The 24,558-nt window shown below is 34.6% G+C and overlaps 1 protein-coding gene across 2 annotated transcripts in view; it reads left to right on the top strand.

Annotated features, from left to right (window-relative positions):
- adam11 (ADAM metallopeptidase domain 11) overlaps window positions 1-17,667 on the top strand; it is a 68,333-nt gene extending 50,666 nt beyond the window's left edge. Inside the window, exons 21-27 of one of the 2 annotated variants that reach the window (XM_079851881.1) lie at window positions 3,351-3,456; window positions 3,578-3,697; window positions 4,379-4,547; window positions 7,840-7,954; window positions 9,866-9,956; window positions 12,394-12,411; window positions 13,141-17,667. In XM_079851881.1, the coding sequence (XP_079708007.1) occupies window positions 3,351-3,456; window positions 3,578-3,697; window positions 4,379-4,547; window positions 7,840-7,954; window positions 9,866-9,956; window positions 12,394-12,411; window positions 13,141-13,156 (635 nt within the window). In that variant the 3' untranslated portion in view covers window positions 13,157-17,667. Of the gene's footprint in view, window positions 1-3,350; window positions 3,457-3,577; window positions 3,698-4,378; window positions 4,548-7,839; window positions 7,955-9,865; window positions 9,957-12,393; window positions 13,070-13,140 lie in introns of those variants that run through there. The other variant, XM_079851880.1, reaches the window with a different exon arrangement.
- Window positions 17,668-24,558: the final 6,891 nt, after the last annotated feature.

Here is a 24,558-nt window from a genome sequence, read left to right as displayed (position 1 = left end):
AATTGTGATCACAGGAATGCACAAAACAACTCCATGAAGGCTTTTAAGTCCAAAGGCTTACACATTTAGAAATAAATATTGACAAAATATCAAATGTTTACATCACATTTCTTTATAAAGAATGAGCTTTTCTATTTTCCACAAAATTCTGTGATCTGAGGAGAACACATTAGCACCCTCTATTTTGGCTCAGCAGTGGAAACATGGCTAATGGCTGCCCACAAATAATGTTTACTTTGACCTGCCCTCAAATAACTTTTCTGCGAAAGCAAATCCACTTTTCATGCTCTGGCTCTAATTGATTTGGTAAAACCGACGCCATCGTGGAAGTAGAAGTGTGAAGAAGCAGAAGCATTACAGCGGGTATAGGCAAGGAAGATGTAGAGATGGATCTATATTGCAACGCTAAACTTTTTTAAACAAACTAATCAAAAACAAAACTTGATGAGAATGTCTGCTTCCCAAACAAAGCTAGAAGCTAGAAAGACTAGCACTAAATAGGAAAAGGATCTACCGCTACCATTATCAATTGGCCGGAATTTTGAGATCGCAATAGACGTGAATGACTAAAAGGCGTTAAGAGTTTGCTCAAGTACTGAGGAGCTAAACCATTTAGTGCTTTGTAAGTAAATTATCAAGATTTTAAAAATGTATGCAATGTTTAATAGGAAGCCAATGAAGTGTTGACAGAACCGTGCTAAAATGGTCATACTTCCTAAGAACTCGAACTGCTGCGTTTTGGACCAGCTGTAAGGGCAACCACCCAGTAGAGCATTACAATAATCTAGCCTTGAGGTCATGAACACATGAACTAACTGTTATGCATTTTTCACTGAAAGCTGAAAATTGTTGTAATTTATATATATTTTTAAGGTGGAAAAATGTGGTTTTACAGATGCTAGAAATGTGGCTTTCAAATGAAAGATTGGTATCAAATAGCACATTCAGGTTCTTAACTGGCAATGATGACTTGACAGAGCAGCCATCAATTGTTAGACCGTATTCTAGGTTATTACGTGCAGAGATTTTTGGTCCAATAATTAAAACCTTTTTACTATAGACTAAAATTACTAGTCATCCAATTTCTTTATACCAACTATGCATTCTGTCAATATTGTGAATAGGTATGTTTTGTCAGGGCAAAGAAATATACAGCTGAGTATCATCAGCATAACAGTGAAAAGGAACGCTATGCTTCCTAATGATATCATATAAGAGTACCATGTACATAGCAAAAGCAACAGTCCTAGTACTGAGCCTTGCTGTACTCCATACTGAACTTGTGATCAATATGACATCTCTTCAAATTAATACTGGTCAGATAAGTATGATTTGAACCATGCCAATGCAGTTCCACTATTGCCAGTGTAATTGCTGAGTCTATTCAAAAGAACGTTGTGTTCCATAGTATCAAATGCATCACTAAGATCGAGTAACACTAATACAGAGATACAACCACGATCGGATGATAAGAGCAAATCATTTGTAACTCTAATGAGAGCAGTCTCAGTACTATGATACGGTCTAAATCCTGACTGGAAATCCTTTCAGATACCATTTCTTTCTACAAAAGGAACACAGTTGTGAGGATACTGCCTTTTCCAGTACTTTTGACAGAAAAGGGAGATTCAAGATCGGTCTGTAATTAACTAGTTCTAGGATCAAGTTGCGTTTTTTTAATAAGAGGTTTAATAATAGTCACCTTTAAGGTTTTAGCTTAGTCGGTATAGGGTCTAACATTAATGTTGTTGATTTTGATGATTTAACAAGTTTAGACAAATGATTCTTTGCTATAGGAGAGGAAGAATGGAATTTTTCCTCAGGGAGTCTATAGCACGTCACCTGATACTTAGACGTTGCATGGTAATATTTTTCTCTTTAATAATATCAATCTTGCAAGTAAAAAAAATCATCAAGTCTTTACTGTTGTGCTGTTTGGAAACGTTTGAAGTTGAAGCTTTATTTCTTGTTAATTTAGCCACTGTTTCAAATAAATACCTAGGGTTTCACCCAGAATGGGAAAGGATAATTTTTCAGTTATATTTGTCATGGAAAGTGTCACATGTTACTTGAAGTAATTTTATGTCAATTTAATAAGTATCATGTTATGCCCAGTACTTAAAAAGGGCAATGTATCAATTTAGTTAACATACATTTTGTACATGGATGATTATGGCTGTTGTCTATAAAATCAAATCATTGTCAAATGCAGTAGCTGTAAATAATTAAGAAATGTATGTCTCTGAGACAGAGACAGTAAATGCATAACAAACCTAATAGTTACAGGTCACTACTCTGTCTGCAGAAACACTAAACTACTAAACCCATCAATAGAATAAAATATAATGAAACATATGAAAGGTTAAATAAAAACAGACAAATTCACTATAGGAATATTTTTGCCCTGGACATTGACATTTCTCAGACATATTTTGGTAGCATTTCGTCCCTGCACCCTGGTTCATTTTTTTATCCTGGATAAGACTGTTAAAAGATTCACTGTAAAAGATTATTTAAAATTTTAACTGTAATTGTAACCAAAAAAAAAACTAAAAAGGCTACTGTAGAAACCTTTCCTAGAAGTTTGTGTGTGGCACATGACATGTTTACTGTTTACATTATATAAATAATTTAGTTTCTTCTTATTTGTGTTATTAGTAATGTACATTAGGGTGTTTTGTGTTACAGTTTCTGTTATTTAGTTAATGTTTATTGCATTATTTTCATCTCATGCATGTTACCCTAATGGTATTTTGTCTTTGTGTGCATGACACTGTACAGCGATTAGGCCATGTATTATGGACAGGCCATTCTCTTATTCAGCATGTGCCTGTTCTGTTGTACTATCTGTATTATAATGGTAGTTTTCAGTAAATTTTAAGGTAAAAATATATTTTTGTGGCTTGGTTATTTGTAAAAATATACACTATGCCATCCCATAATTTTTTAAGTTAAAATTCTGGCAACCAAAGTGGGCATTTTGTTTTTACTGTAAATTCATCATGTATTTTTACTGCACATTTACCATATTTTTTAAAGTGTATAGTAATGTTTAATAAATAAATAAAAATCACTAAATTGTAACAATGATAGAAAGATCTATGAAAAATAAACTTCATACAAATCCATACTAAATGATAAAGTCATTTAGAGAAAAATGGATACTTCTCTTCCTAACTACAGGAAAATTCTATAAATCACAATTATTAGTGAATACAAACATATCAGGTATGTCATGTAAGGAATAAGGAATCAGTGCCTTTGTGAATCATGTACACTTCACTTGTTTAATTCTAATACTGAAATTGCACATGCACAATGCTCAGTTATTTGACCGTGTGTGCCATTAGATGCAGCAGATCGCATGTGTTATGAGAAGCTGAACATCGAGGGTACGGAGCGTGGCAACTGCGGTCAGGACAGCAGCTCACGCAACTGGATTCAGTGCAATAAACAGTGAGTAACAACCAGAACACAGCTTCACAACCTTTTCAGTGGCATCGTTTCTTTCTTTGCTGGAACAATCCTTCTCTTTCCTCTTTATCTGTCTTTCACTGTCGTGTGTTTTCTTTCACAGGGATGTGTTGTGCGGATTTTTATTGTGCACTAATATCACAGTGAAACCACGGTATGGAGACTCACATGGAGAAATCACAAGTCTCACCATCTACCATCAGAACAAGTACCTGGATTGTCGGTAAATGCATATATTTTCTTCTTCTGTATAATTAATTTATTTGAAGCATGCTCAGATATTTTTACTGGAAAACAGAATACTGGTTAAGGTGAATTTAGGACAACTAGAATACTCTGGGGTTTTGGGTCAGATGGAGGTCTTTTCGCTTGTCTATGGTTTTTCAGAATCCTTCACATTTTTAAGGCACAGTCAAATAAAAAAAAAGTTCTTTTAGTTTAAGTAAATAACCTTATCCCATTAGAAAATGTGTTTTGAATGAAAACGTATGATTTTTTAGAAAGGTCCACACCTAAAATTAACTATAGGTGAGGCATAAGCAAATTGTAAAAAATGTATGGATGAGATTGTAAGAATTTTCAAAGTGATAAATTTATTATCCAATAAGAAGATGTGCATAAACTATGATGTAAACACATTTACCAAATGAATCCCTCGATGCGCAACTAAAAACTCCCGTGACTTTGCCTAAACAGTTGCCTAAATGCGATCTGGACTATCCAGCAGACTAATTTTATTGCACAGCATCTCAAATGTTGGTTTGATGATTCTGAAATGCCTGAGCCAAAGTCTGTCATCAGAATGATTTGGTATAATGACCTCCCAGAACTGTCTCACATGACAAAATCACATTTGCAGTGTGTGTTTGTGTGTAACACTGAGCTGTTGTTTGTGTGTGTTCAGTGGGGGTCATGCAGTGCTAGAGGACGGCACTGATCTCGGGTACGTAGAGGACGGCACACCATGTGGTCCTAATATGATGTGCCTGGACCATCGTTGTCTGCCGGTAACCACCTTCAACCTGTCATCCTGTCCCGGTTCAACATTCTCTCAAGTGTGCTCTGATCACGGGGTGAGCTGCTCATCTTTGACAAATCTAATATCACAGTCACATACTGTCTGTTTTGAGGTCAGTGCTGTTTTTTTAAATGAGATGCAGTGACACATATAAAATATGCAACGTTACATTTGACAAAAGGGTAGACTCATTCTTAAAGGGATTGTTTACTCACCCTCATGTCATCCCAAACCTACAAGATTGTCGTTCATCTTCAAAACACAAAAACATATATTTTTTATATTCTCTTATCCTTTTTTCTATCCATTGAAAGTCTATGTAATCAACATTTTCAGGCTTAAAAAAGTACATAAAGACAACATAAACCTGCGTGCTTGACGTGAGAATCAGTGAGGTTTGTTCTTGTGTGTCATGCAAGTACATATTTGATGTGATCCATTTATGCGCGTTGATCAATGCTTATATGTGAACAAAAGCGGTTGTGTACATGGGTTAAACGACTTGATGCATATGGATTACTTTTTCAATGTCTTCATGAACTTTTTATGTTCTTTCAATGGATGGACAAAAATGATGTGAGAATATTAAAAATATCTTCATTTGTGTTCCTAAGATTAGCAAAAGGGTTTGGAATGACATGAGAGTGAGTAAATAATTGATATTTTTGGGTGAACTTACCCTTGATTCACATTCTTCTGTATAAAGTCCAAAATAAAATTCTACTTTAATAACGAATACTGTGGTAAAACAAAAGAGAGTGAAAAGAGAGATTGGATTTATTCATTCACCATTGTCTGAAAAACATTAGTAGTACTAATAAACTATAGTATACTGATCTAAAACTATAAAGTTCATTTAATTACATTCAAAACTTGCGCCTCTACTCTTCAATTTTATATGCTCTCATATCATACCATATCATTCAAAACAACAATATTGCTTATCACAGCTATGCAGATGACACCCAAATCTACCTAGCTCAATCACAAAGCGACTTCAGTCCCATAAACTCCCTATGTCAGTGCTTACATGAAATTCAGTTTGTTCAACTACAGTAGTCAACATTTCAAGTGGATCAAAAAAGTTCATCAAAGTTGTCCTAAGACCGGTAATTGTTCAAAATTCATGTATAACTTTGATGAAAGGTTTTGATCCACTTCTAATGTTGACAACTATACCATCATGGTACAGTATTTACTCAACCCCTTTGTTGTTAATTAGCTCCACACACCTGTTTCTGTTCAGTTGATTACTCTCTCTTGTATTTAAGCCCTCAGTTTCTTTTGTTTCATTGTCCGGCATTGTTTATTTTAAGTGTGGTTATTTCCTGAGCTTCTCCCCCATGATTCTCCTGTGTGTTCTTGCGGAATTTATTATTGAAGACTCCTTTTGTTATTCTTTGTGATCGTGTACTTAGTACAGCCTACACAACGCCTGAAAACAATGGCCTTGGACCAAAATACCTGGCAGATATTTTTTATGTAATCTTTGTTTAATTGTAACTAATTTATTCCTTTCTTTTCTTACTATTTAAAAAGTATTTATATACAGTATATTCTGTAAAGCACTTTGAATTACAACTGTATGAAATGTGCTACACTGAAAAAAATGATTCATTGACTAGTTGAATTTACTAAAAAAAATTATGTTAATTGGTTCCACATAATTCATTTTAGCTACATTTAAACAAATGCATTACGTTGAACTAAGTTCAACTTTATGCATTTGTTTAAATGTAGCTAAAATCAATTGTGTGGAACCACTTACGATAAAAACATTTAGTAAATTCAATGAATTTACTGAAATCATTGAATTTACTAAAAAAAAATATCGTAAGTTGTTCCACACAATTGATTTTAGCTACATTTAAACAAATGCATTAAGCTGAACTTAGTTCAACGTAATGCATTGGTTTAAATGTAGCTAAAATGAATTATGTGGAACCAATTAACATATTTTTTTTTAGTAAATTCAACTAGTCAATGAATCATTTTTTTCAGTGTATATAAATAAGCTTGCCTTGCCTACAGAGCTGCTTTTCAGTCAAACTCATTTAATATCTTCCACTCCTAATATTTTATATGAAATGAAATAAGGATTTATATAGCGCTTCAGTGTACTACTGTACACCCAAAGTCATTTGGTATAATCTTTTCTTATTATCTTACAATGTATGGCATAACAAATATGGAGGAATCCATTTTGTTGCCATGTGACAAGAAAACCACAAAACAGGAAAGTATCATCCTTGTAGACCCTTATGGCTGTGTGTAAAAGTTATAAAGCCTCTTATGAACCTTGTTCTGACATGCTATGGTCAGTTCAGATTGTCAGAAGTGACTTAAAGCAACACTAAGTAACATTTTTTACCTTAAAATAATGTTTCCAAAATCAAATCAGTGGTTCATCAAGTCGTAACAGGGTGAAAGGCACTTCTGGATTTACTTTGCGGCCCTATATCTGCTTTAACCACACTATGCAAGTTTGCCAAACCGGGTCGAATGAGACATAAGAAAACTACAAATTTGACTTGCTTTATGTCAAGCATTACAATAGTCATTATTTAGTTTTTCTTCATTTCTGATGTCGCAATATGTCATGCTTTCATGAAATCATGCAACATACTCTACCTTGTCTGTGGACATCGTTCATTCAAAGCCGGTGCTGGATAAACAGCGAGCGTGCGTGCGACGGTAGGCTGCGGGCAGCGAAATTATTTACGACAGCGGTAATGGACAATTCCGCTTCCAATCTGTAGGGCGACCGAAGAGGAAAAGTTCCTTAATGTTGCTTTAAATACTTTTATGTAAAAATAAAATTAGATTTTTAATGATGATTATGAGGTCCACACACATGGAAAATATAAGGATGTAAGAAAAGCATGTCTTTTTACTTAGTTTTTACGCCATGTCAAGTCAAGTCAAATTTATTTGTATAGCACTTTCCCATCGTTTCAAAGCAGCTTCACAGAAATTCATACTGATACTGTATGTCTGCAATGCCTTATAGCTTTACCACAGAGCAAGTTTTAGGTCTGGGTGATATGACGATATAAAACGATGATACGGGTGATACTCTGGATATTAGAAATAACTATATTCACGCAGGGACAAAGTAATTAAGCGATTTAGACAACGGTTGGTTTTGTTGTAAGCAGAAAACATTGAAGTGAAAAATAGCCGATTTCACCATGTGACATAAAGTAACAAAATTGTCATTCATCCTTAATTCTCATTGTAACTTTGACTGCTATTCCAGATAGTTTTGTTATACTGTAATAATGTGAGCCAAGATGTTTTTTTCCAGGTTTTGGCTTATCTAGATATTTTCTGCCTCTCCTTTCCAGACGTGCAGTAATGAGGTGAAGTGTATCTGTGACTCCGACTACACTGGGAAGGACTGCAGTGTGTATGACCCCATTCCAGACCCCCAGCCTCTAGACGGTCCTGAGAAATACAAAGGTTCACAACACCACACATTCAGTGTTCCGAATGTAATACTAGCATGTGTAGTGGTGTAACTGGGATCGTAAGGGCCACAGGTGTCTATTTAACTTAAAATAAAGATAAAATGTATGTTCAAAATGGGGATAAATCGTGTCCATGGGAAAAGTGTCAGAAGAAAAGGGGGGATTCGTTGTCCTTGTTGTGAATGCTGAGGGGGGTTTGGTTCAGGTGAGGATGGGGTCCAGTGGACACAATTGTGAGAGCCACTAACTTAATTTTTTATTAAGGTGGACGTGTAGCGCTCAGCACCATATAAAGAAAAATCTTAATATACATTAAAAAAATGCTTGGGGTGGGACACAGATGTAAATACATTGCAGACATTATTGTATGAAAACTTGAGACTTTTTTTTTATTTCCCTAATCGCAGAGTAGGAGTGATAGTGAATGGAAAACTGTAGAATTTGTATTAAAAAATTTGGAAACTAGAATCTCCATAAAAGTGATGTATAATAATAATAATAATAATAATACATTTTATTTATAATGCGCCTTTCACATACTCAAAGCGCTACAGCATACAGAACAAAATAGTCAAACAATCAAACATTGCAGTAAAAAATAAGTATAAAAAAAACAAAAAAAACAGTTTATAAATTAAAAGCTTGACTAAAAAGATGTGTCTTAAGAAGTCTCTTAAAACAATCCACAGAAGCAGCATCCCTGATATGTATATTGCCCTAATAGAAAATATTTAATGTAAGTATACAGTAATTATTATTATAAATATATACCATGACCCTACAGAGGATAAGGAGAGAGGATAAGGAGTTTGGAGAATAGATGGATGCATATATATATATATATATGTATACCGTTACAACCCTATTGTACACAAATTATTTACAATTAAATGAAAATGTATTATAGATAAACATCATGACATATGTTTGGGAGGTGCTTGTTCATCTAATCCAGCCAATCACGCTTCAAGGGTATATAAACAGTAACTCAGCCTATCATCCTCCAATGATGATTTCTCCGGATCGGATCTCAATTCAACATTCAATTTCCAGTAATGGACAGCATGCTCTCGGATTATATGATCAAGTGCACTCATGAATATACATTTATATTAAACGCATTAACTTCAAAATGAAAATTCTGTCATCATTTACTCAATCTCAAGTTGTTTAAAACCTGTATGAATTTCTTTCTTGTGCTGAACTCAAAAGAAGATATTTTGAAGAATGTCTTGAAACAGTTGATGTACCCCATTGACTTCCATGGTATTTTTTTTTTTTTTCATACTATAGAAGTCAATGGGGCACATCAACTGTTTGATTACCAACATTCTTCAAAATATCTTCCTTTGTGTTCAGCAGAAGAAAGAAATTCATACAGGTTTGGAACAACTTGAGGGTGAGTAAAGGATGACAGAATGTTCATTTTGAAGTGAACTATTCCTTTAAGAGGTCTTTACTTAAAGTGATAGTTCACCCAAAAAGGAAAGTTCTGTAAACATTGATTCACCCTCAAGTTGTTCCAAACCTGTATGAACACAAAAGATGATATTTTGAAGAATATGGGAAACAAAACATTAGATGGACCCCATTAAATTCCATAGTTTGGAAAAAAATTGTCCTGTTCCACTAAATGAAAGCCGATATTTAGAAACATTGATTGCCTTTGAGAGGCAGGTTCTTCACATCTCAAATAAACAAATAACAAAACCAAATGTTACCACAAGATGTCACTGCCGCCTGTTCCAGGGAGCATGAAGCTAAAACTAATCAGTACAGTTAACAGGAAGATGGGTTTTCAAAATGAAAGCACTTGACAAAATAAAAGTCATGAATAAAAACAAAAAACGAGAATATAACTGAAACCCACGTGACAGATATGCCTTTACCTGTCTGTCCACAGGTCCGAGCGGTACAAACATCATCATTGGCTCCATAGCAGGAGCGATACTGCTGGCAGCTATAGTACTGGGAGGAACTGGCTGGGGCTTCAAGTAAGGCATCCACAACAAACTACATTCAAAAATATATGTTCAAGTAGCATTTTCCTCATTCAGTATAAATTATTTATGCTTTATTCATATATAAAAAAAATGTTTTTGTGGTTTACTGTATTGTCCGTACTATTAATTAAAATTAAGATACAATTTATACAAAACAAACAAAGGCTTTCTACAAAACAAAACTTCATTAAGTTTTGTTTTGTAGAAAGCCTTTGTTTAAAGTGAATTTCGTTTTGTATAAATTGTATCTTAATTTTAATCAATTTTTCATCAACCAATTGCCTGTATTTAATATATAGCAAATATATAGCAGACAATATAATCATGGAAGCCCGCCGCGGTCACATTGCTCGTGAAATGGAGCACATCTCATCATAAATTAACTGAAACTCAGTGTATGCCTCACAGACATGAGAAATACATCTGAAGAAAGCTTGAAATGTCTTTAAACGAAACAATCAAAACGAAAAGAAATAGGCTACTCTCTGATTATGTAATCCATGATGTGGGACCTGATATTCATTTAATGTGATATTCATGCTTTTTTTCTTGCAGTAAAGCACAGTCCACAAACAATCTCAAATGCAAACTCCCTATAATAAGACAAATCTCTGGAGGCATGCTCCAAGCACACTCTCATCTCATTCCTTTTCCCACATGTGTAGTAATGACACTATAACCAAACCGGAAATTGTAACGCGTGAGCACGCGAAACTTTCTCGTGCGCACGCGAAAGTCTTTCTTTTTTTTTTTTTTGCACAGGTCCCCTCAGGGGCTCTGTACCTATCACTTAAAATAGACTTCAATAAATAATTTTAAAGGGGTCATAGGATGCTTGTGTAATGTTTCTGTTTGTGCATTTACAAGATCTTACAAAGCTCGTAGTCTCCCACTAAAGATTTAAACACTAATCCAGACCTGCCTAAAACGTCTTTATTAAAGTCCAGATGTAAACGCTGTGTTTTTAGGATGCAAAAGCAAAACCAGTGGTTAAGATTTATTTATAATGCTGTTCCTGAGCAGTACAACCCAAAAGTTAGCTTGTGTACAGCACTTTTTACAGAATACAGATTCCAGCTCGTACAATGCTGGCTGCTCACACCTAAATAAACTAGAAAAATACACTTCAGTATTTTTTTTAAACAGTATTTTATGCTGTCACTTCAGGACATAAAGTTGTTAGGGTGAAGAAGACAAATGAAACCATGTAAAATCATATCTGAAAGGTAAGAGATAAAAACTCACCACTGTGAAACTCTCTGCTTAAGTCGTGCTTGGTTCTGGTCTATCTGCCCGATCCTTTCAGAATCTGACTCTGGATTGAACTCGTGTGGTAATACCGTCGACATTATTAACTGTGTGTTTACAATTACTTAAAGGGGTGGTATAATGCCCTCTCCACAAGATGTAAAATAAGTCTTTGATGTCCCCAGAATGTGTATGTTAAGTTTTAGCTCAAAATACCCCACAGATATTTTTATATAGCATGTTAATATTGTCACTTTTTGAGGGTGAGCAAAAACACACCGTTTTTGTGCCTGTCCCTTTAAATGCAAATGAGCTGCTGCTCCCGGCACAGAGGCGGAGCTTCAAGAGCTTGTGTCCTTTTACCTCACACACACATGCACTGAAAATTTCAAACACTTTTAGCCTTTTATGTTCAAACCGAAGTCAGAAAGATGGAGAGACTCAAGAAGAAGTGACAACATGTAGACAACATTTCTGAATGGTTAGTTGGTGAATTTATGTAGCTTATGTGTAGTTATCCTTGTGTATTTATGTAGCTTATGTGTAGCTAGTTATCTTCTAGTACTTGATTAGCATATTCTGTCTTGATAATCTATAAATCGCGTCCCCAGGGGCGGGTTTATGTAAATTTTAGGGTTGGTGATGTCACTTACCTGGGAGGAATGCAGTGTAGTCCCTACCAGCTGTTTGTTGTAGTCCTTAAAAAGAAATTCTTTAAAAGAAAATATCTCCATTTGCTTTGAACTTTGAGCATTATAACTTTGCAGATGTTGTTTATGCTCAAACTGCAACATTAAAAGTGAAATCATATTCAACCACCCCTTTATAGCCTTGGAACCTGAAGCTCACAATTATGGTAAGGGACGTTACATTTCCGACACACATTCGAGGTTTTTGCACTGGGTCAGCTGGCCAGTCAGAGCACTGTGGAGTTTTCGGAAGGAGGGGCTTTGTACTTGCATAATAGGTACTAAAATAATGAACACTATGTGCAAATAATGTGTTTTTTGAACATTAAAACATGTTACCCTATTCTGTTAACAGCATCATATGACCCCTTTAATTATCTTGACTGTTTGTCTTATTGTTATTGTAAATGCAGCACAGTGTTTTAATGTGACAAATACAGATACACAAATACAGTCCTCTGTTTTCTCTCTGTTTTCTTTCTTGACAACAGAAATATCAGAAGAGGAAGGTATGAACCCGCCCATCAAGACATGTGATATCTTACACCCATGTCCACCTAGCATATATCACACCAGCTGTTTTTTCACATCTTAGTTTCTCCATTTAGTTTGTTATTTTATTTTTTTAAAAGAAAGATAGAAAGAAACGTGGTCCCACTTTATATTAAGTGTCTTTACCATTTAAATTCATAATTTTATATAATGTACTTATCGTGTACATACGATTGTACGTTGTACTTTTATTTTTAAATGACCTGCATATAATTGCAGCTGTCATTAGTTCTGCAATTACAATGTTAACCCTTCCATTACACCTTAACCTAACACAATAAGTCATTGTTCTTAACATAAAAATGTTTTATGTAAATACATAGCAATTAAAGACACCTAATACAAAGTGTGACCAAAAATGTTTTTTACATATTCATATCAATATACCAATAATTAGACAGCACATTTATTCACGATTTCCAGTTAGTAGATATAATGCAGACCTCATTGGATCAGAAACAATCCCATAACCTCATAAAACGTATATATTTGAACTGTGAACAATAAATTACCCTTGCCATTTTAATCATATAATTGCTTCAGTAACTTTTGAAGTATTTGAAGTTACTCGTGTGGTCTTCATTTTGGAGGCAAATAAAGAATATAAACTACGATACATAGTGAATTGCATCATTTAACATATTCTTTCTCTTCCTATATTTTCCTTTTCTGTGTCTATTCTTCAGATCTGGAGGGGGATAAAGCATGTCATCTGCTCTCCTGTGCTTCTGCGCTGTGTTCTTTAAACTTTGAGGGAAACAGAAGAAACTACCAATGTCTTCCACTCTCTCACCAAACTCCAGTGTCACTCCCTTCTGTCTCTTCCACTTCCTGTTACTGCCTGTCACCTGTTGCCTCGAAACACTCCAGTACATCCCATGGTAACATTCTTAAACTGATTTCAGTTTTGAAGATGTTAGTTATTAGTAATCAGTTTTGGTCTTTTAAACCTAGCACAGAAAATGAAAAAAAGTCATCACCCTTACATATGACTTTCTTTCTTTCTCTTTCTTTCTTTCTTTCTTTCTTTCTTTCTTTCTTTCTTTCTTTCTTTTGCGGAGCACAAAATGAGATGTTGAGCAGAAATGTCACATTGTTGAGTTCCGGAAAAGGACCTAAAAGCACCATCGAGATTGCTTGTGCGCTATATGCAAATATATTACTGCATATTCAAACATGGCGCCTCGAGACGCATCCCTTCAGGTCAATAGTCAGAATTATCAGTTCATTATTTTTTCCACAAAAACAAAAATGTTATTAAAATTATTAGAAATTGTTATGTATTATACTGGTCCTAATCAGCGAGCTGCCACATTAATCGAAACAGACACTGAGAAGCCGTGACTTTTCAAATTGTTCCATGCGGATAGACAGATTCTTCCCCAAGCATTTTGGAGAAAATCTCTCAAAATATATATGGATTTTCCAGTAGAAATCTACCTAAAAAAAATGTATATCTTGCAATGGAATGTCTGCTTGCATTCCATGTTTACCCTCATACAAGTCTGATATCTATACTCTTACTGCTTTTAATATCATCCATAATAGTTCAAAAAACATGCATAACCATATGAATGTACTTTTATGTAACAAAAAATAAGGCATTGCTTGTATGAGTTTAATGTAGTATATACTTTTCATAAGCACATAGCTGAGTGAGGCAAGGCCAGGTAATTTTAGTAAAATATGTATAATTTGTAAATCTTATATGAGGAACACTGAGCTGAGGATACATATGTATGTATATAATGTATATGACAGCACTATTTTGCCCTTCGACTGTAAAAAATAACACTGTCAGATAAAAGCACAAACAAATTTATAGGGGTCGAGAATGAAGACAACATTGACAGATGGGCAAAACAACAATACTCAAAGTCATATTTCCAATCATTTTTATTTTACAACAATCGTGTCCACCATATAGTGACTTTGTTTTTCTGTTCTGCTGGCTGATGTCACAGAGCTCTTAGACTTTATATTCACACCTATCAGTGTGGATCAAGGTTATCATTTTACATGTTCAAATTATTAACTTTATTTTATTTATTTTTAAAAGTACTTTTAGTTAGTTTTGATAGATAATAGATAATTGTATTTTAGTTTTTTTAGTTTATGGACATACAGTACTTTTGTTTCAAACATTCAGAAACAAGCAAGACTTTAGAGGAGAGAAACATTTGTATTTACAATAAATCATACAAAACAGCATATCAGCTCCATGCTCATGTTCCATGATTCTCGCGCACAGCCAGCAGAAAACCAGTAGGGCGGCAGTTCGTTTACACACAAAAGGTGCAGAGTCAGACTGGGTCATTTCTACTCTCTTGTACGTTTGAAAGATCAAACTCACAAATTGTACTGATGGACATTACATTAGTTTTCTTCAATCATTTTCCATCCTGTTAGACTTTATATCAAAATCCAGTTCTTAAATGACATCATCCTTCAAGAAGTTTTGGTGGGAAAAAAAGGACGTATTAGCATTGGATTTGATGATGCGATGCTCTGCACTCTTAGAAAAAAGGTTCAGTGGGGTTGTAGAATTCTTGACGGAATTTTAAAGAATGCTCGGTTACACTTTATTAGTGTAATTACAAATAAGTACTGAGTAATATTAATTAACAACATGTACTTACTATGTAATTAGGGTTAGTTGCTCGTAATTATATATAATATAACGTTATTACTATGTTATTACAAGATGTGTAACAGGTACACTGTCAAATAAAGTGTTACCGAACGCTTTATGCCAAAAAGGTTCTACATAAGGAGAAATGTTGTAATACTTTCATGTTTAACAAGTTATTTAATCTTTTTCATTAAAAGTGTTTACAAGCTGCTTAATTCATGAAAGTGAATTAATTAAAAACTAAATCCATAAAATGATTCCATGACAGAACCCTTTTAAGGTTCTATATAGAACCCTTTCTTCTAAGAGTGTGTTAGTGTAGCTCACTTACAGTTTCATTCTGAAAATCTGTATGATGATATAACAATTTAGTATATGCAGTAGGCCTATATATATAAAAACTAACTTTTTAAAACCCTCTTATGAGCTAACCCCAGTGTCTCTCGGCTATGTCAAGAACTTTAACTTTATTTCTAACTTGTTAGGCATGATGGAGACCTGTTCATGATTATTGTGTAAATAATCAAGCTGTGCTGAATAATGTTTAAGAGACTGAGACAGATCAGAACATATTTGTAGAAGAGTCTAATATACTTTATTATAGAACTACCTTCAATTACAACTTAAGCATTTTTAACCTTTTCAAGTTTTAAAAATGAATAAAAGTAATCACATTTCTAATAATCACATTTCTTGTTGCCTTTGGCTTGCTCAGTTGGGGATATTTTGGGAATATTTAATTTAATTTTATCTTCTAAAAGTACTGTAGAAGAGGAATGAGCCAGTTACTGAATAATACACAGTGGATACTTTACAGTGATCACAGGAATTTGGGTGCTTTTCCATAAAAACATGCTTGCAAATATTGTCTCATCTTAGTCATTTAAAAAGTATCCATGCAGCCTCTTGTTTTAGTAGAATCAAGTAACGATTAATTAGCAATATTTATTTCTTCAGACTAAACGTTTGGTCGTATTTTCCTGTGCCTTCAAAAATACTTCATAATCAAAGTTACATTCGCCAATGATCAGCCTGTTCCAAAAGTTACTATGGAGGTACATGTGGTCATGTGTAATGTTATCAAATACAGTACAGCCAAAAATCAGATATGAACATACAGTATTAAATTAAAGACATGTATACATTTGTATATGTCTTTAATTATCTGATAATGTAAATATATTGGGTCCTTTAAAAACACAATCACACATCTACACCAAATATAGAGCATGTGCAAGATTCCAAAGAATGGGTTTTTTCATTTTAATGTATTTATTGATTGATTGATTTTGGGGTTAAAAGTTCTAGTGCAGTCCACCCTACATCTTGAGCCACGTTTTCATCCAACTGATAGTTTAGGTTGCATGTTGTTGGACCACTAAAGAACCTCTGTGAAAAAAAAAACATCAACTTGATAGATGCTGAGAGGAATTTTTTAAGGACAATCTATTAACGTAGCCAATAACGTGTTTTTAATATATTGCCTTCAGTCACATTCCAACGTTTCATTAAAATCACTGTGTCTTTCATTCACTGAGTTCCAGTGTTTTAGAAGTTTTCTCTTTGAGTGTGATTTTTAAACTTCTTATAGATTTCTATGTCTAGGGTTATTATGGAAATATTATACTTTGTAATAAATTTTAGACAATTTGATTGATAGATTCAATGACATCTAAGTAATATCAGGTTCAGCTAAAGCTCACTGCAAATAAGAATTTTCCTCAATGATGCGACACTATCTCATTTCCAGTGGTTTGTATTAAACATCTCAATAACATCGATTAGCACTGTGGTAGAAAAAAAAAAAAAAAAAACATCCCAGAAAAATGTTCTTCTTTCCACGACTTGCTTGATGATTTGTTGTATTGCCAAGAACAGGCTGCCAGCAAATTAAAGCTTTGGTTTTTTTTTATGTTTCTGTCACTAATGTTTGGGAAGATAATTTTTTTCAGAATGTATCAGCTGTAAACGACGACATTAATGCCAACAGCAAGAGAGCAGAACAATGTTTCTTTTATGTATATTATTATTGTCTGTATGCAAAGGTCTAAATGTATTTGTAACACAGAAAACACAAATGTACTAGACAATTTTTGTCATGATTTGTCAAATTTCACAAATACAAGTATCTACTGTGTATCAATATGTAGTAAAAAAAAAAAAAAAAAACTTCGAAAGCATTCAAGAGTAGCAATGTTTTATTGTATATTTGTGTATTACAACTGCCATAAAAAACAAGAATTCCTGGAGAAATGTCTTCCAGGGTGTGATACAGACTGTGTACATTTTGTAATAGCTTACCTGAAGCTTAAACTAACTGAATGGAGGAGAGGTAGACACATCAGTGATTTTGTCTAAATTGCCATACAAAAAAAATAGAATCTACTCAGCATGCGTGTGAGTGAAATGTTGAAAACAACTCATTTCTGTTCTTTTTCTCAGACGAGATGCAATGTAATTCTTTTTTTTTAATCTACAAAAAACACTGGGAATGTTGACGAGACTTGCAAATTACGAAGCTTAAATAAAGAAAGACTTGAACATTTCTTGCATTTTTTTTAATAAACTATTTCAAGTATATGAAAAAAGCCACCTTTCTTTAGCCACTCAGCTCTTCTTTTATCCAATGTTCCTGTGCTGATGAGCCAATCACAGAAGACTTGATAATTAGTGGGAGGATCTCCTGAATTAGGGGGGGAGGGGGAGGGGGGAGGGGGGAAGGGGGAATTCAGTTAGCCAGGCACCTGAGAGATAATGATAATGATGGGAGAGAGAGAAAATGAAAAATGAGGGGGGGAAAATATATCCACAGGCGTAACAATACATATACATGTTTACATAAAGCAGCTTTACAGATACAGTATGAACCATGTAGTGTTATTAGCCTATAACTTTTCTTGGTGATTATGCTTTGTTTTTTATTCAATTGTGTATGTGTGTGTGTGTGTGTGTGTGTTTAGAACTGAACTGCAGCTTTGGGGAGAAAGAACTATATACTTTATGTAAATTCACATAATTACAAAAACACCTTTTTACACTTTCATTTTTGGAAAGTATACTGCAAGGAAAAAAATCTACTGTACATGGGAGACCAAAGTAAATATTTTTACATTCCCATTTGCTGTAACTGAAAAAGCAAATTAAAAAAATCCAGTATTGCATTCCCTTGACTTTCCTAAAGAGGACAAAATATATAGTATAATGGCAGTGAGATAAGATGTCAAATGTACAGGTTTCTCCTCAGCAGCTTTATTAGTAACCCCATAACAGCAGTGTTTATTGTTATTACCAGTTTATTGTAATTTAATGCCTGCGTAATACAACATAAACTAGTGGTATATACACTCACCTAAATGATTATTAGGAACACCTGTTCAATTTCTCATTAATGCAATTATCTAATCAACCAATCACATGGCAGTTGCTTCAATGCATTTAGGGGTGTGGTCCTGGTCAAGACAATCTCCTGAACTCCAAACTGAATGTCAGAATGGGAAAGTAAGGTGATTTAAGCAATTTTGAGCGTGGCATGGTTGTTGGTGCCAGACGGGCCGGTCTGAGTATTTCACAATCTGCTCAGTTACTGGGATTTTCACGCACAACCATTTCTAGGGTTTACAAAGAATGGTGTGAAAAGGGAAAAACATCCCGTATGCGGCAGTCCTGTGGGCGAAAATGCCTTGTTGATGCTAGAGGTCAGAGGAGAATGGGCCGACTGATTCAAGCTGATAGAAGAGCAACTTTGACTGAAATAACCACTCGTTACAACCGAGGTATGCAGCAAAGCATTTGTGAAGCCACAACACACACAACCTTGAGGCGGATGGGCTACAACAGCAGAAGACCCCACCGGGTACCACTCATCTCCACTACAAATAGGAAAAAGAGGCTACAATTTGCACAAGCTCACCAAAATTGGACAGTTGAAGACTAGAAAAATGTTGCCTGGTCTGATGAGTCTCGATTTCTGTTGAGACATTCAGATGGTAGAGTCAGAATTTGGCGTAAACAGAATGAGAACATGGATCCATCATGCCTTGTTACCACTGTGCAGGCTGGTGGTGGTGGTGTAATGGTGTGGGGGATGTTTTCTTGGCACACTTTAGGCCCCTTAGTGCCAATTGGGCATCGTTTAAATGCCACGGCCTACCTGAGCATTGTTTCTGACCATGTCCATCCCTTTATGACCACCATGTACCCATCCTCTGATGGCTACTTCCAGCAGGATAATGCACCATGTCACAAAGCTCGAATCATTTCAAATTGGTTTCTTGAACATGACAATGAGTTCACTGTACTAAAATGGCCCCCACAGTCACCAGATCTCAACCCAATAGAGCATCTTTGGGATGTGGTGGAACGGGAGCTTCGTGCCCTGGATGTGCATCCCATAAATCTCCATCAACTGCAAGATGCTATCCTATCAATATGGGCCAACATTTCTAAAGAATGCTTTCAGCACCTTGTTGAATCAATGCCACGTAGAATTAAGGCAGTTCTGAAGGCGAAAGGGGGTCAAACACAGTATTAGTATGGTGTTCCTAATAATCCTTTAGGTGAGTGTACATGTAAATGCTTTTCAGTAGATTTATTTTTTATTTGGTCTGATGAAGAGTGTTTTTGTAGGCCAGAACCCAGAAACGAGTTTTAGCACTCTTTGTGTTTTTGAAGCTTTTACTTGTCTTGGAAAAAGTGGCTAAATGGGACTATTGGTGACATTAAACAGGTAAACTCTTCTCATCTCATCTAATCTACTCATCTACTAGTCCGCTTTCACAGTCTTGTTGTGTTTATACTCTTGCAAACTACTCTAACTTAAGCTTTCAAGGAAAATGTTTAAATAAAGACTGAAAGAGCTGATGGAAGCTTAATGATGATGATGTTGAAGGCAATCAACTGTGGTGTAGATTCTTTTTAGCTTTTTACTTCTGCCAATTGTATTTAGCCTTCAAAACATAAGGGTTCAATTGTGAAGATCATCATGATCTATTGTTGGTCACAGAGCTTGAGTGAAAAGAAAATGCCAGTGGGAAAAAAAATTGTTTTGGGAACATCCAGGTATTGTATATGGAGACACAATAAATCTGTCATTGCCATACTGTATAAAATGAGACAAATTCAAATTCTGCTATAAAGCAGCTGTGCAGAAGACAATTGTCTCATTATTCAGCTTAAGTCAGTTCAGTGTTGATTCAGTTAATTATCAAATTAGATCAATTCAGCTATAAGAAGCTCTACAGAAGACAATAGTTCATATAAGTCAGTTCAATGTTGATTTAATTCAGTTTAATAACAGTGTTAATGTTGCAGGATTCATCAATTATTAAACAAATTCGATTTAGATATTAAGCAAAAAAACTTGAGAGAAATCAGACTCAGTAAGGGGGCCAGTTCTCCTCTTGACAAAAGAACGAACATGGTGTGATTTATGATTCCTGGCTGCGTCACAAGTCAGACTGGATTGATAACATAAAACAATTCATCCAGCTCCTTTTGCTTGAAGATCAGGATACATCACGCTGGCATTTGATGGGATGAGTAGCATGTAGTCTGTAACATGTACAGGGTGAAAAGCAACAGTTCTAGTACTGAGCCTTGTGGTACTCCACACTGAACTTCGATCTTCAACCAGATGGAACTTAATAATATTCTGAATGTTCTAATCCAATCTGACTTCTGACCTATAATGCTGCCTGAATCATAATCTCACACTCTTCGTTCGTTGGCCAGAGGAGAACTGGCCCCCAATACTGACGCTATTTTCTAAATCTGCTGTACAGCAGAAACAAACTCTGTTGCATTATTTTCCTGTTATCACTGTAAAGCTGATTTGAAACTATCTGTATTGTAAAAAGCACTATATAAATAAAGGTGACCTGACTGAAATTTTGATTGACATACCTCTTCGTTTACTGCCACAAATTGATAATCTTCAAATAAATATGACACAATTCCACTAGAATTCCACTAGAGTCTACCTAAGAGAATGTTGTGGTCGATAGTATCAAAGGCTGCACGGTAAAACCAATAGAGATGAAATGATCTAAATCCCAAATGGAATTCAGCACAGATACCATTTCACGAGTTCACACTTAAATATAATCAGATATAGTGTAAAATATGCGTATTTGACGTACTGTCCAAGGAGAGGACTCCGAGCATGGAATTTGGCCCGAACTTAGAGTACTTTTGTTGAGAATTTCAATGTCATCAATGTGACAATATTAAAGTATGATTATGACAATGAGTGGGTACTGACATGTGTTGTCCAACTCCAATAGTTTAGAAGGTCTATAAAATGCCAATCTAACATCCAGTACTAACTCTAAAATCAGCAAATTCCTTGATAAAGTCTGTGTGGTGCCCTGGTGGCCTACTATACTTGAAAACTAGACCTTTCTTTGTGGTGTAGAGACATTTAAGTTAATGCAATCGTCTGGTTAGCCAGGTTTGTCAAACAGAGCACATCTAGGTTGTGATCGGTGATCATGTCATTAACGATAAGTGCTTTAGTAGAAATAGATCTAAAATTCATCAAGCTAAGCTTTATAAATTGTTCATTTGTATTATATTTCCCCTCAGTCTGTTCACCACGGGGTCCAGTCCCACCAGTTTGCACCCAAGGCCGAACTATAGATCTCCTATGTTTCTCCTCACCACGGTAAGCAGGGAGGGGATTAGAGCATAATATGGTGTATGACATCATACTTGCAAGTTCACACACCTCTTTAATGTTAATTTTAGTGATATCTAACTGACAAAGTTTGACATCATTAGTGCCAACATGGATAACAATTTTGCTGAATTTATGTTTAGATTTAGCCAGTGCAGTGATGTTAGGTGTTATAAAAAAAAAGTTCAATTGGATAGATATATATATAGATCCCTCTTGACTCAATTGTATGCCAAAAAGGTTCTATACAAGGAGAAATGTGACCCTGGATCACAAAACCAGTCACAAGTCGCACGGGTATATTTGTGGCAATAGCTAACAGTACATTGTATGGGGCAAAATTCTCGATTTTTCTTTTATGTCAAAAATCATTAGGATATTAAGTAAAGATCATGTTCCATGAAGATATTTTGTAAAATTCCTACCATAAATATATAAAACATTTATTTTTGCGAGTGAATGCAGCACAATCGCGAACACAAATGGATAACTTTAAAGGCGATTTTCTGGCTATATTTTTGGCTACCCTCAGATTCCAGATGTTCAAATAGTTGTATCTCGGCCACATATTGTCCTATCCTAACAAACCATACATCAATGAAAAGCTTATGTATTCAGCTTTCAGATGCTGTATAAATCTCAATTTAAAAAAATTGGCCCATGTGACTGATTTTAAAGCCACAAATATGCAGAAATTGGCAAGAAATTCAGTAATACTCCTAACAAACTTTTATCTAGTTCAGGACACAGAGGCAACAATTCTCAAGAACTGAATTATTCATAAACTTTCAATATGCATGTATAATTTATTCAAACTTTTCTGTCTCTGAAAATATTTACAGACACCAGTGTTAAATTTAACAGATCAAGTAGATGACATAGAAAAGGAACATGTATAAAACGAACGTCAAAAAAAACAAAACATGGAATTTTATGACATTTACATTTAAGGCATTTCACAATGTGAAAAGTGCTGTCCAGTAGTAAACACTGCATGTCAAGATTAAATGTTTGCACGTGTTTCATGGTAGAGTTCAGATTACGTAGTCCAGAGATATTTCAATTTCAAATATATCAAAATTGCCAAAATAAAATATCCCTGAAAAAGTGTTTATCAGTTTAAATACAGACTTCTGCATCCAAATTGATCATTGCACCTCAGAGACCTTCAGTTACTTGTTACCCAGTTGGTGCCACGTTAACGTCACATTATAGGAATATATCTATTTTACACAGTTTTCTAGAATATAAAGCTCAGGTAATTCCCCAATTATCATGATAAGCTTCTAGATATTTGATAAATGTGAAATGTTTGACATTCATGGAGTTCATGTAATCTCTCAAAATAATGTCATTAAGCATCTGCTCTTCATTGAGTCTCTATATCCTAACACATCTAAAACATATCACACAAACGGTTCAAAGTTCATTAAATAAAAATAAATCAAAAATCAATTAAATCCATGAAACCATTTTTACAGTTCATAATTTGAAAAACAGAGATTTACAAGTAATGCATATGCATGTAAGACAAAGAGTAAATGATGTTAAATTGTTGCATTATTTTTTAGTAAAACACATTGGAAAGCCAAACTGCATAAAACAAAACTCTTCTGTAGTTGCATTTATGACACTGACACATATTCTTTACATTTTAAGACTGGAGCATCATAGCAAAGAACAAGAGCACTTGATGTGATCAGAACAGGTAAACAAGTGCAAAAAGGTGCAAGACTTTGCAGGTGTGTTCCTGAAGAAAAGAATGGCTGTCATTTACACAAAACTATTAGATGTTAAATCTGCTTGTAAATAAAGCAGTACTATAGAACTATTTCTTGTGAAATACAGTCTTAAGCCTCAAAGTGCAAACACTAAAGATATTTTGAAAATCATCCATCCATTTCTGCCAGTCATAACAAACTTGATTTCTTTCACTCATTCTATTCAAATCTCACTGAACATTTGAGCACAAACGAATTAAACCTGCACTGTTATGAAAAAATAAAAACTAACTAAACAACTTAAACCAGTCACTTACACCATAAAGATTCTTTATATTTCATTTCTGGTTTAAAACAATGATGAATAGATACGCTCATTTTCCATATACAAAATTCTTTATTCAAAAATCATAGAAATTATAAACTTTTATATGCATGTATAGTATATTATATATATATATATATATATATGTGTGTGTGTGTGTTTGTGTGTGTGTGTGTGTGTGAATATAAGCAATATATTAATATATAATATATATAAGCTATAATAATTATAAATATACATTTCTTGGGCAACAGTGGTCATGTTTAGGGTTAAAATATAAATGAAACATGGGTCATAAATTCACATGGGACTATATGGGTTTATGACACATGGAAAAATTACAGAATGAGAGCTTCCTGCCATTTTGGGCACTTTTCATGGTTGTGCTGGGTTATGTTCAGGCATGTGTTAAATATAACACCGGCTATTCACAAACAGTCATAATGGTTTAGATTTTTTTCCTGTCTGTGTTTTTATGACCCCTTGAACTTGACATATGAGACAAAAAACATGAAAGCGCCAGATCCAAGTTCTATCGACACGATTCAGGTAGGCTGTTTACAAACGTTAAAATGTTAAAATGATCATTGTAAAGCGAGATGGAGCGGGTGACCATTGAGAAGCGGTGTTTCAGTGCCGTCCACATGTGTGCATAAAATATTCAAGCTGTAAACAAACAAAAAAGTCAAAATCAAGCCGAATTATAATTTTCCGTTTTTAAACTGTTATTCATTTATTTTTTACATGGAAAAT

The sequence above is a fragment of the Squalius cephalus genome (assembly GCF_949319135.1).
Source record: "Squalius cephalus genome assembly, chromosome: 19".
NCBI classification, from domain to species: domain Eukaryota; kingdom Metazoa; phylum Chordata; class Actinopteri; order Cypriniformes; family Leuciscidae; genus Squalius; species Squalius cephalus.
Note: the sequence above shows the minus strand (reverse complement) of the source record. Positions and strands in the feature narration are given on the sequence as shown.